The sequence below is a fragment of the Tyto alba genome, unplaced genomic scaffold (assembly GCF_018691265.1).
Source record: "Tyto alba isolate M040663 unplaced genomic scaffold, T.alba_DEE_v4.0 Super-Scaffold_40, whole genome shotgun sequence".
Taxonomy (NCBI): domain Eukaryota; kingdom Metazoa; phylum Chordata; class Aves; order Strigiformes; family Tytonidae; genus Tyto; species Tyto alba.
In genome coordinates, this window is record NW_024881316.1 from 13,633,886 (window position 1) to 13,645,668 (window position 11,783).

An 11,783-nucleotide genomic window follows, 5' to 3' on the forward strand; every position below is an offset into this window, starting at 1 on the left:
GTACAGTCAAAAAAATACTGACAATTCTAAAATTCAGCAGATTTCACCTACAGAGTGTGCTCACACCAAGGACTTTGTTAGACAAATATACACAAATATATACAGAAACACAGTTATTGCTCTTAATCTTCATTTGTTCTAGAGCAGGACTGAGAGTATGGGTGAGGTGAAGGGACTAACTGAACAATATTGTGTAAAAATACAGAAAGACATGATTCACATCGTGCATCTTCCATTCCTATTAGTTGCTTGGGCAGTACAAACAACTTGTGTGAGTAATATGATCAAAATTCTGTCAGACTTACTGCTCACATTGAAAAGTTAAAATAAAAAACAACTCTTCCTTCCAAAAATGTGTTATGAAAGGAATAGAGCATGTTCATTAGCTGAATTAATGTTTTTATTAGCAGCAGCATTACTAGTATCAGTCATAATTAGAACGATCTCTGTAACTCATGGGAATATTTCTAAATTTCTTGCAACGTAATTTACCCTAATTCAATTTCTTGCTACAATGCGTAATGATTTCTACTGATTTAAAGCAATGTGGGCTTTCACATTCGAGCATGGCAACAGACCAACAAATCTAGAGTACACATGTACCATAGATAAAGTACTGCACTGATAAAGTTCTATTTCCCTCATATTTAGACAGTTTATATAAAAAATTGCACCCACCATCTAGTGTCTGTTAATTAGGGGAAGAGAAGTGAAAAGAATTGCACATTGATGAAAATAATTATTTATTTATACAAAGAGTGTGATGATTAATATCCAGTGTACCTTTCCGATCTGAGAAAGCGTACATGCAATGATTCTGACTGGAAATGCTCCCCCCTCTTCTCTCAAGTGAGTGGGAGGTGATTTGCAGGTGCTTACACTGAGAAGGGGAGGGTGAGGTGAGGGCAGGGCTTGCCTGGCCTTGCTGCTTTAGCGAAACCCTGCAGCGCAAATGGCTTCTGAACTGCATTCACCTTGTCTTTAGCAGATCAGTGTTCTCCAGATTGAGTTGCTGACCATTTTTCTCCTTCAGGGTACAAGTAATAACAATTTAAGAGAGGTTAAAAATCACGCTTCATGGGGAAATGAAACAAGAGGCATTTATATATATATACACACATATACATAAATAGCGTTGAATCCTACTGGCCAGTGTAAATGCACCAAGTTCATTACGCAGTATTTGAAATGCTGCCAAAATTTCGTTGCAACATACTGCGAAACACAAGTTAAACAAAATGTTGACTACTTCTAGCCATGGTTTTCTCAGTTTGTTGGGGATGGCCTAGCTTAAGATGGGATGAGCCAACAGGTTCGATCTTCGCCCTTGTTCTAGAAATCAGTGATCTGGCTGCAATGACACTGGTAATTTTTCGTATAAATAAGGAGGTAGTAGCTTCCTTTGAAAGATTAAATCATGTGCCCCTGTGAGCTGTGGTTCACCCGAGTGAAGACAGACGGGGAAGGGGATGTTGCTTCGCTCGGTTGTGTTACAACCTCCTCAGGTTTCCCAAATACGCACAGAGGGCGGCAATGCCTCAGCGCTGCAGGCAGGCCGCCCCCCTCGCCCTGTGAGCCCCTGCCCTCGGCCTCCTCCCGGCTGGGTCCGCGGAGCCTCGGGCACCAGCTCTGCCCCGCGGGGAGCTGGGCCCTGCCTGGCACCGTCCTCTTGGGACGGGACGCGCCGCCAGGTTGAGGAGATGCTGCCCCCACATCCAGGCGGGGAGTCGGGGCTCCCTGTGCCGAGCAGCCAGTCGCTCCGGGCCCCCCCAGCAGCGGGTCGTGGGCTCCCCTCAGCAGGCCTGCTGCTGCCCCTCCCAGTCTGAATATTTATTTTAAATAAAGGAATAAGCTGGCGAACCCCATTCAGTGTGCTGGCGGATGCACGACACTCCGCTTCTGCTGTCAAGCAGCATTCACTAGTACACATTCGGATTTTACAAGCTTCCTGGTGTGTGTTTTTTTTTTTTTTCTTTTTGTTTTGTTTTTGTTTTTTTTTTTTTTTGTTTTTTTTTTGTTTTGTTTTGTTTTTGTTGTTGTTGTTTTTTTTTTTTTCCCCTATTAATTAATTATTTATTTTTATTTTAATAAATGCCTCGGCACAGAACACTACAAACCTTTTCCCTGGACAGCTGGGTCGCCATTCCAGCCGTTGCACTCAGGCTCACCCGGCCATCCCACGCGTGGGCAGCCCCCCCCTTCCAGTGTCGTGTCGCCACCCCCCCCCCCCCCGCTCCTTGTCCCGCAGCAGCTGGCGCAACCCGCGCTCCTGCCCCGGCGCTACATTGCGCTAATGAATTAAACAGGGAATTAAACCAGTGCTTAAGCTCCCCGCCTCACCTCGACCCCGAACCGCCATGTCCACCCCCCCGACCCCCCCCCCCCCCCAACCTCTCCTCCCCGCCGCCGGGGAGCGCGCCCCGAGCCCGGCAGGGGGCGCCATTGCCACACGGCTGCGTCCAGCGACGGTGCCGGGGGGGGGGGAAGGGGGGAGGAGGGGGCTCCCCTGCGTGTACCGCGCCCCAAAGGGGGGGGGGGCGGGGGGGGGCACTGAGCGCACACAGGGATATACCCCCCCACGGGGCTTTTTTGAGGGGGGGGGTAAACCGTGCCAACTAGCCCGAGTCAGGAGTTTCCCCAGGGTGTGTGTGTGTGTGTGTGTGTGTGCGTGTGTGTCGTCGTCCCCCCGCCCCATGGTGTGGGGGGGGTATGTGCTAAAAATGGGGGAAGGGGGCCCGTCGGGCTCCTTCATACACCGCCGTGTGTCTTGTTCCCCCCCCTCCGCGCCTTTAGCGAAGCGCCCGGTCGCGTCACGCCGCCGCGCTCCCCCCATTGGCCCCCTCCCGCCGCGCGTCACAAAGCTGCGAGCGGTGACGCAACGCCGCCCGTCTCCCCTGCGCGGCTCCCCGCGCAACCCGCGCGTCTGGAGCCCGGCGCTGCGTGGGGCTGGCGGGGGGTGGCGGGGGGCACGCTCCCACGGCGCCCGCCTCGCCTGGGGTCCGCGGGAAATGCGGCAATCGCGGGGGCCGCGCTTCGTCCCTTTAAACAGTAGTTATGTGTATACTTGGCAGTATTGGCAGGTGAAAAACAAGCAGATAATCCATGGTTATTAAATAAAATATTAAAATAATTAAAATGTAACTGAACATATCTATGTTTACATAGTATATATTGTACATGTTATTTTTCCCGCTCCGCAGTTACCGAAGTTGTACTTCATAAGCAGGATGCTCCCCTGGAAAGCACCGACTCTGTCGTGCTCTTCGGGATATTTTTTTTTTTTTTTTTTTTTTTCCCCACGCCGGCGAAGAGGGAGGGGAGGGGATGGCGGGCGGGGGGAGGCCGGGCAGGCCCGCCGCTGTGCCCCCCCTGCGCTGCCGCAGGCGGCTTTGAAAATCTCGGTCAGGAGCTGAGCAGCGCGAACCACACGGCCCGGGATCCTCGGCATCTGCCCGGACCGGGGGCCCCTTGCCAAATTCCGGCGCTCTGATATGAAGTTTGGCTGTGCCTGGGATGACCGGGAATGTCGAGGGGGGGGGGGGCGGATAAAAGAGACAGGGAGGCAAAAAAAAAAAAAAAGAAAAATTAAAAAAATGGAATGAATGGCAGCGCGGAGGTGGGCGCCTCCGAGCGCGTATCTCGGCATGGCAAGAGCCGGGGGGGGGGGGGGGGGGGGTGTGGGGGGGGGGGGGGGTGTGGGGGGGGGCCGCGCCCCTCCGGGTGTGCGGGGAGCGGGGGTTACACTTGTTGCCTCCCCCCTGAGCGGGGGAGAACCGCGCGGAGGGAGGCTGCGCTGCGCGGATTTTTGCCGCGCGGCCGCGCGCGGGGCGGGGCGGCCGCGCCGGGCGCTCCGCAGGCGCGGAGGGGCGGGGCGGGCCGCGCGCGGGGAGCCGGCGGGGCGGCCCGCGGGTGCGCGGGGCGTGGGCGTGCCGGGGGCACCGCCGAGGCCGGCCATGCAGATGGAGGGGGCGGGACGCGGGCGCCGTGACTCGGGGCCCCGGAAGAGCGGAGAAACCCCGTATAAAAACTACTGGGGACCTTTCCCGGGCAGAACTACGAAAGCTCCGGAGACGGCGGCGGCCCGCGGCGGCAGCGAGCGGGGCGGCGGGCGGAGCGGGGCGGCCTCTGCCCCGGCGGGGGCGCGGGGAGCGGCGCAGGCGGCGGCTTTGCAGGTCGGGCGCCTTCCCCTGCCCTGCAGCACCGCCTGGCTCCGGGGGGTTTTTTCCTCCCGCCTCCTCCTTTTTTTTTTTTTTTTTTTAAATTTACTCACTAGGTGTTCCCCCCCCCCCCTCCTTTTCTTTCCCGCTGGAAGGGGCGGTGGGCGCCGGCCGGCGGTGCGGGGCGGCTGCAGGGGGAGCGGAGCTCCGGCGCCGGTTGCGCGCCACTGCTGACCGCTCGCTTTTCCTCCTCTTTTGCTAGGAGCGGAGGGAGAGGGGCCCCGGGGGGGCAGTGAGGAGCCGGAGCGGTGCCATCCAGCCCGGGGAGGCGGCGGCCGCGCACCATGGCAGACGATGAGAAGGCCGGCGGCAGCCCCGGCGGGAGTTACGCGGGCGGCTGCGACAGCGCGCACTGCAACGTGCTGAGCTGGGAGCAAGTGCAGCGGCTGGACCGCATCCTCAGCGAGACCATCCCCATCCACGGCCGCGGCAACTTCCCCACGCTGGCCATGCAGCCCCGCCAGATCGTCAAGGTGGTGCGGAGCCGGCTGGAGGAGAAGGGCATCGGCCTGCGGGACGTGCGGCTCAACGGCTCGGCCGCCAGCCACGTCCTGCACCAGGACAGCGGCCTGGGCTACAAGGACTTGGACCTCATCTTCTGCGCCGACCTCAAAGGGGAAGCCGAGTTTCAGACTGTGAAGGACGTGGTCTTGGACTGCCTCTTGGATTTCTTACCCGAGGGGGTGAACAAGGAGAAGATCACGCCGCTCACCCTCAAGGTAAACCTTGCCCTGTGCTCAGGGTGTAAGCGCCTGGCAGCGGGGAACGGGGCAGCTTCCCCTCAGGGGGTCGGGGGGTGCGCTGGGGGACAGCAGCTCCCCACACACACACCGAGACCCTCAGAGTCCGTGAGTGGTTTTTTTTTTTTTGTTTTTTTTTTTTTTTTTTTCCCCCCACTCCACGCTTAAAACCGAGGAGGAGTTTGCAGGGAAAGCGTCTTGGCCCGGGGCTCCTCAGGATTAATTAGTCTTTCCTCCCTCCCTCTCGTCTCATTTGCTGGGAGGGATGGCTTACCTGGGGGGGTGCGTGTGTGCGAGGCGCTGCAAATCCCCCTCCCAGCTCGGCTCTGCAGCACCTCGGTTTGCCGGGCCCGTTCCCGGGGCGGCTGAGGGGGGAGCTTTGGTGGCTTGAAATACCCTCGGGGGGGGGAAACACCGTCTGCGAGGCACGCTTTCGTGTGTGCTGAATGCCCCTGCAGAGAGGCATGTGCTCTCCTCTCCGAGACAGCTCGCTGGAGTTGATTAGGCTGAACGCCAAATGCCTTTAGGATTTTTTAGTGGGATTTTTTTTTTTGGAATCTGGGGCGGATTTGGGGAACCTGCGCTGAAAGAGCAGGATGGAGGGGAGAGGACACTTGCTAAGTTTTTCTGCGGGGAGGGGAGGGAGGAGCGGAAACGGATAAAAAAGATTTATCTGATTGTAACGGTGACCTTTGGGGTGGGGGTACATGGATATTGGGCATGTGTGCCATGGGCTTCACGTGTAGGTGTATTTAGAAGTGATTGAAAGAAGCAGTGTTGCCGTACGCTTCCCTTGCATGCCGCAGTCCCAGCGGAACACCTTCCCCTATCATCCCCTTGCAATGACAGCACTCCGAGCTCTCACATTAAGCATTTCTTCTCTGGTTTGTACCTGCAGGTTCCATGAAATCTTTTATGAAATGCAAGGACAGGGGGTGTGTGTGTGTCTGTTGGGGGGGGAACGCAAACAAATGCAGCAAAGGGGAGATTTCTGGCATCTGTGTCTTCATTTGCTCATTTTGTCTTTCCAATTGTAGGAGGCTTATGTGCAGAAAATGGTAAAAGTATGCAATGATTCAGACCGATGGAGTCTCATCTCCCTGTCCAACAACAGTGGCAAAAATGTGGAGCTGAAATTTGTGGACTCTCTGAGGCGGCAGTTTGAATTCAGTGTCGATTCCTTTCAAATCAAGCTGGACTCCCTGCTGCTTTTTTATGAATGCTCAGAGAATCCGATGACTGAAACTTTTCACCCGACTATCATTGGTGAGAGCGTCTATGGGGATTTCCAGGAAGCGTTTGATCACCTCTGCAACAAGATAATTGCCACCAGAAACCCCGAAGAAATCAGAGGAGGTGGTCTTCTGAAGTACTGCAACCTTTTGGTAAGGGGCTTTAGGGCTGCCTCCGAATCCGAGATTAAGTCCCTGCAGAGATACATGTGTTCGAGGTTTTTCATTGACTTCTCAGACATTGGAGAACAGCAGAGAAAGCTGGAGTCCTACTTGCAGAACCACTTTGTGGGATTAGAGGACCGCAAGTATGACTATCTCATGACCCTTCACGGTGTGGTGAATGAGAGCACAGTGTGCCTGATGGGACATGAGAGGAGACAGACTCTGAATCTGATCACCATGCTGGCCATCCGGGTCCTAGCCGAGCAAAATATCATCCCCAATGTGGCCAATGTCACCTGCTATTACCAGCCAGCCCCATACGTAGCAGATGCCAACTTCAGCAATTACTATATTGCCCAGGTTCAGACAGTGTTCCCTTGCCAGCAGCACACGTACTCTACTTGGCTGCCCTGTAATTAAGGACTGAAATTAGACCCGGTGGGCAGAACGTTTTCTAAGTCGTAGGAAGGGGCGACACGTCCCTTTGAAATGGGGTGTTTTGTGCAATGATGATCTGCTCTGATTTTCAAGCTTGGGAAAAGCTTGTGGTTCTTCTAATAAGTAATGGGAGCATGATCGAGAAAGAACCCCCAAATAATTGGATCCTACCCCAGAGCACAAGAGGCCTGTCATTAAAAGCAACCAGCTTGCCCTGAAATAAATGAGGGATGAATGCTTGATGACAATATGGGTTGGCAGTGTCTGCTCCCATAGCTTTGGCATAGAGAAGGTGGGAAAGCCTTATTTTCTTTTATGTTTATTCTTACTCTAGAATGGGATCTGCAAAAGGGAGAATATGAAAGAAACAAAAAAAAAAACAATAAAAAGAAAAAAAATCACAAAAAACAATTCTATATATATTCAGGAATTAAAAGTTAGAGGCATAAAGCAGAGATAAGCTGAATAAAAATGTATATTGGAATTACTGCGTTTGGGGCTTGCAGCAAGTGCTGTCTATGGATTGACTGTGTAGAATGTATAGCTTGCTTGACTAGAACGCTTTATCAGAAACAGCTTGCTCCAAATGAACAGTAGTGGATTGGTACAGTTACAAAAACAGAAACATGTACGATGACAAAGTCCATTATTTCCAGCTGTGTGCGTGCCTCACATTTTAAAAATGTGAGAATGCAGGAAAACCAGCTGTGGCAAACAGAATATACTCAAGGACCAAAGATTTCACAAATAAGTTATCTGAGCAAAGAAAATGATACAGTAGAGTATATACATATATATATATAAAAGAAAAGAAAGATGTTGCTATATTTGTACACACCAACAGTAATCAAAAGTGCCTGATGCCTTCATAGAATTTGAAGTGAGAAAAAAAAATATAGTTTTGTGGTTTAACCATGCATTTTGTTTTATCAGGGACACAAGGATTAAAAACAAAAAACCCATAAGCTTGTGAATAAGTGGTGGAGGAAATGCCCTATTTTTTTTCTTGGCAAATACCTGTATAGAGTTAATGTTACGTCGGTGTGCTATTATCCTAGGTACGTGTGTGTATGTGTGTATATATGTTTGTGTGTGTATATATGTACATGTTATAGGTGTATATCTATATATATACACACACAATATATATTAATGTGGTCTAGGAAAATGTAGCAATTAAGGAATGTTTAAATAAAGTACTATGTGTTTTCCAGTTTGCAACAGGATGTCATAGGACAGTGGGCACCTTGCAGTGAATTTCTAACCCACACCTGAGAAATTTGGAGTAAATGAACCAGTCAGGATTAAGGTGGGATTCAGATAATGTCTTTGGTTCCAAGAACAAGGATTACAGTAATTCAGTGGGTTGCTTGTGAGCCATAATAATTCCACAGATGGAGAAACATATGACTAGCTGATTTTTTTTTAACTATTTTGTACTGTAATGCCATTTTGACATTTAACCCACTAATGTTGTGACTGCATACCTCCATGATGTGTAATTCAGTGGAACGTGGATCAAAGATAGGTTTATTTAAACCCCCTGACAGCTAAAGAATATTGTATTAGTTGGTGATTTGAACACTAATTGTTAATATTTAAAGGAGTATTTTTAATAGAATGCATTATGCATTCCAGGACCACTAGAATTTAGCAAATGTGAAATGAACCCTTTTTAAGAGTGTTGCACGATTGCTTAAAATTATATTTTATATATATATATTATATATATATATTTTTATGCAAATATTAAACATCTTTGATCTGGTTGTCACACTGCATTTACAATTTCAGTACTGTACTTTATTTAAATGGAATCACTTTACATTGGAACAATAACTATTCACTTTCATTTCCTCTCCCAAAAGACCAGCAGGGGGAAAAAAAAAAAATCAACCTCCGCTGTTGTTTTCACTTCAGTACCATCTCTGAAAGTGTTAAATTCTTTGTTGTGTTTTGAAAACCTAACGACTGAGTGACACTTGACTCTAATATTTTGCTTTTTCTTACTGAGGAGGGAAAAAAAAAAAAACAAAACAAAAAAAAAAAAACCAAACGGGAATACAGGCTTGTGAATGAAAACTCGCTGTGCGCTGCCTGGTTGCAGGCAGGGTCTGGTGTTGGAGGAGACAGGGGCAGAGGAGAGGGAGAGGACTCGTGTCCTGGCAGTCCGTTTTCCCTACGGAGAGAGGAAGGTACATCTATTTTCGTCACGCTTTGTACTTTTCACTCTGGAGGCAGTTTAATAGGAACATGGTTTGTTTACTGAAGCACCTTCCCTGTGAGCTCTCCAGGAAGCGTCCAAGCTGGTTTATTGCCATTCCCGGCGTTGACTTGCAGACCTCGTCCCCATCTTCCTGTGCTCCGGCGCTGGCTGCAGCCCCCGACGGGCTCCGCAGCCCCCCCGTGCCCCACCAGGTCCCCTCCAGCCCCCCGGAGGGTCCCGGCTGGCCATCCCTGGCCCGCTATTTCCCCTCGCCGCCAGCTCCTGGGAGGGTTTGCTAGCGGAAGCTACGGGGAGGGCTGGGGAAATAGGATCAGCTGGTAATGTGGTATGTCTTCTCTCGCCACAACTATTTGCAGCAAATAAATGAGTCATCTGCTCTTTAAAAGGGTTTGAGAATCTATAGCTGTGCCACAACCACAGAACACTGATAGTACATGACATGATGTATTTTTCCTTTGAAGGACCTTGTTTTTCCATTGCTTGAAAGAAAGTTTTGATTTACTTCCTCTCAGCTCAAATTTTATCGTGTTGTTTTTTTTTTTTTTTTTTATGATTGACAGCAGCTAGTTACCTTATAGTGCATGCGGCAGGGCTCTGAGCTAAACTGCACCTTTCAGCATTTGCATTTTGATACATATATAATATGTTTTTATATATATTATATAGGTATTCGGGATCTGTTTTGCATATGTTAATGATCAAGTGGTGGAACTGGTGGAGCTTTATTTTTTGTGACTGGTAGCTTAAAAGGTGCCTGGTGTTAGAGGTGGGAAGAAGGCATGAGTTCAGGCCAAGAGTAAAATAAGAACTCCTTTTCAAAGCTGGTTTGTTTCTGTGGTTTGCACACCTTCCCCTCCATAAAGTCTGACTTTTTTTAACTGTTTTTTCCCCTCCTCTTCAGCACACTGGTACTTTTAAAGTTAACGACTGCGTTCTTGCTTTGTAGACTTCATTTTTCCCATCCAATCAGATGTAAGGTTAGAACTTGTGCTGCAAGAGACAGTGCCCCTTTTAAAGAGCTGAACTGATTAAAAACATTGACCTGATTACAGTAAAACTGTTTGTGCTGCAGATGAATTTACTGCTAACCAACAGGGCACTAAACTTGGTTAAATGTAGTGATCATGAAACAACCCAGAGCTTTGAAATGCTGGTTTGTTTGTCGTTTTTTTTTTTTTTTTTCCTTAAATGTAGCTGTCCTCCCAAATGCAAGAACATTTATTCTAAAAATAGAAGGGCAATTAGAAGACCAAAAAGATATTTTTCTAGTTTCTCTTATTGCACTTAAAATATTTATTATCTTGCACAAAGGCCTTCACACAAATCTTCTAAACACCTCTTAATAAATGCTTGGTTTGCATCATGTCAGAAGCTCCTACCAGTTCAAAAAAAAAATGCTTTTTTTTTTATTGAGAAAATGAAGTGTGTTAGATAAAACTGCACAGAAAATGAAAAACTATAATTGCATATTCAGCTCCTATTTGAATATATTCTTTTGTATGGTTTTCTTTATGCAGAGAGTTTCCCTTGCAAGAAAGAAAATCAGTGTACTGTTTTGCTGTTGTAATAATGGTTTGCTAACAAAATAAATAGTAAAAAAAAAAAAGCCTGCAAATTTCAAGACAGCTTGGCTAAAGCACTGCAGGCTCCTGCAGTCTGTAGGAGTCTGTGCAGATTTGCTTTCCCTCAGATTTCCTTACAACTGTTGCCTTCTGCAAGGCATCCTGTTGCAGCAAACTGCTCCTTGGATTGCTCTTTTGGAACATTTTGACTATAGGCTTTGTCACAGACAGAAAAAGAGCTGATGGAAAACAGACTCTAGAGGGAACAGATTGTGAATTTTGTTTACAGCATCCAATATTTGGATTTTTTTTTTGTAAATAAAAAGAAGTTATTTTTTTCTATTGATCTGTGTCTGCTGTCTTCCGTGTCTGAAATGGCTCTGGCCTGCTCCTACTGAATACCAAGTTCGCTTTCATTAAAAAAGGACAAGGGCAGCACTTTTCTGAGAAGAGCAGCGTTTGACCGCTTTACGATTGGAGCACAAGACGTTTTGAAAAGCCCTGCCTTGTGCCAGCCAAGTTCAACTGGCTGCACTCAGCTGCAGAGGAACCTCCCCAGCCAGAGCCAAAAACACTCTCTCTAGCGCTGGTCGGGCCATGCAAGTGGTCCGAAATCTGAAATCGAAAACCAAAACAGCTCTGCAGCAACCCCCCCATGCTCTTGCTGCCTTCCCAGTTTAGATCCCAATACCGGGACCAGGATCTTTTTGTGGCGCTTGCGGCTTGTGCATCGTGAATCATCATGCTGACCGTAATGTGAGGGTCCTGAGGCCCCTGAGACGTATTCTTTAGGGGCAATGCTTCCACCTTGCTGTTTTGGTAGGTCAGGGGGGGCTATGGGGTGCTGCTCCCTGGGCGTGAAGACAGGACTGTCTGTGGTGGGAGGGTGCTGCAGGTACTGCCGCTCGGGGAGCTGCTGGGGAGCAGGGGTGCACATGCCCGTTTGATTCAGCTGCTGAATCAGTCCAGTTCTTCCCGCAGATTCAGTGTTTACCCTCCTTCCCTGCCCTACAATGCTGTCCTTGTCAGCAGAGGTATTTTCTGTTTGCTGTGTTTACAGGGGAGATGCCTCTGTAATGAAGCCTAATTTCCTCAAAAGGCACTTCAAGGGAATATAAAATATTAATTTACAATGCTCGTGGCAATACTTTTTCAACCAGGGTGCCTCAGACTGACCTAAATTTGAAAAACATTGACTAAGA

At 49.0% G+C, this 11,783-nt stretch overlaps 1 protein-coding gene across 2 annotated transcripts; it reads left to right on the top strand.

The window, feature by feature from the left end:
• Positions 1–3,393: 3,393 nt before the first annotated feature.
• Positions 3,394–10,927, top strand: TENT5A (terminal nucleotidyltransferase 5A). 2 transcript variants are annotated; one of them, XM_042803465.1, is made up of 3 exons: positions 3,394–3,489; positions 4,420–4,936; positions 5,995–10,927. In XM_042803465.1, the coding sequence occupies exons 2-3, from the start codon at positions 4,502–4,504 to the stop codon at positions 6,772–6,774; spliced, it is 1,215 nt and encodes a 404-aa protein (XP_042659399.1). In that variant the 5' UTR covers positions 3,394–3,489; positions 4,420–4,501; the 3' UTR covers positions 6,775–10,927. The 2 variants fall into 2 exon arrangements, with proteins under 2 accessions (XP_042659399.1, XP_042659398.1); XM_042803464.1 differs by lacking the exon at positions 3,394–3,489 and adding an exon at positions 3,925–4,172.
• The last annotated feature ends 856 nt before the right edge of the window (positions 10,928–11,783 follow it).

What these genes read in the sequence shown, in the direction of transcription:
- TENT5A (XM_042803465.1), top strand. Translation starts at nt 4,502, where the DNA reads ATGGCAGACGATGAGAAGGCCGGCGGCAGCCCCGGCGGGAGTTACGCG. An exon ending in TCACGCCGCTCACCCTCAAG is followed by an intron (nt 4,937 to 5,994) that starts GTAAACCTTGCC and finishes TTCCAATTGTAG; the next exon opens with GAGGCTTATGTGCAGAAAAT.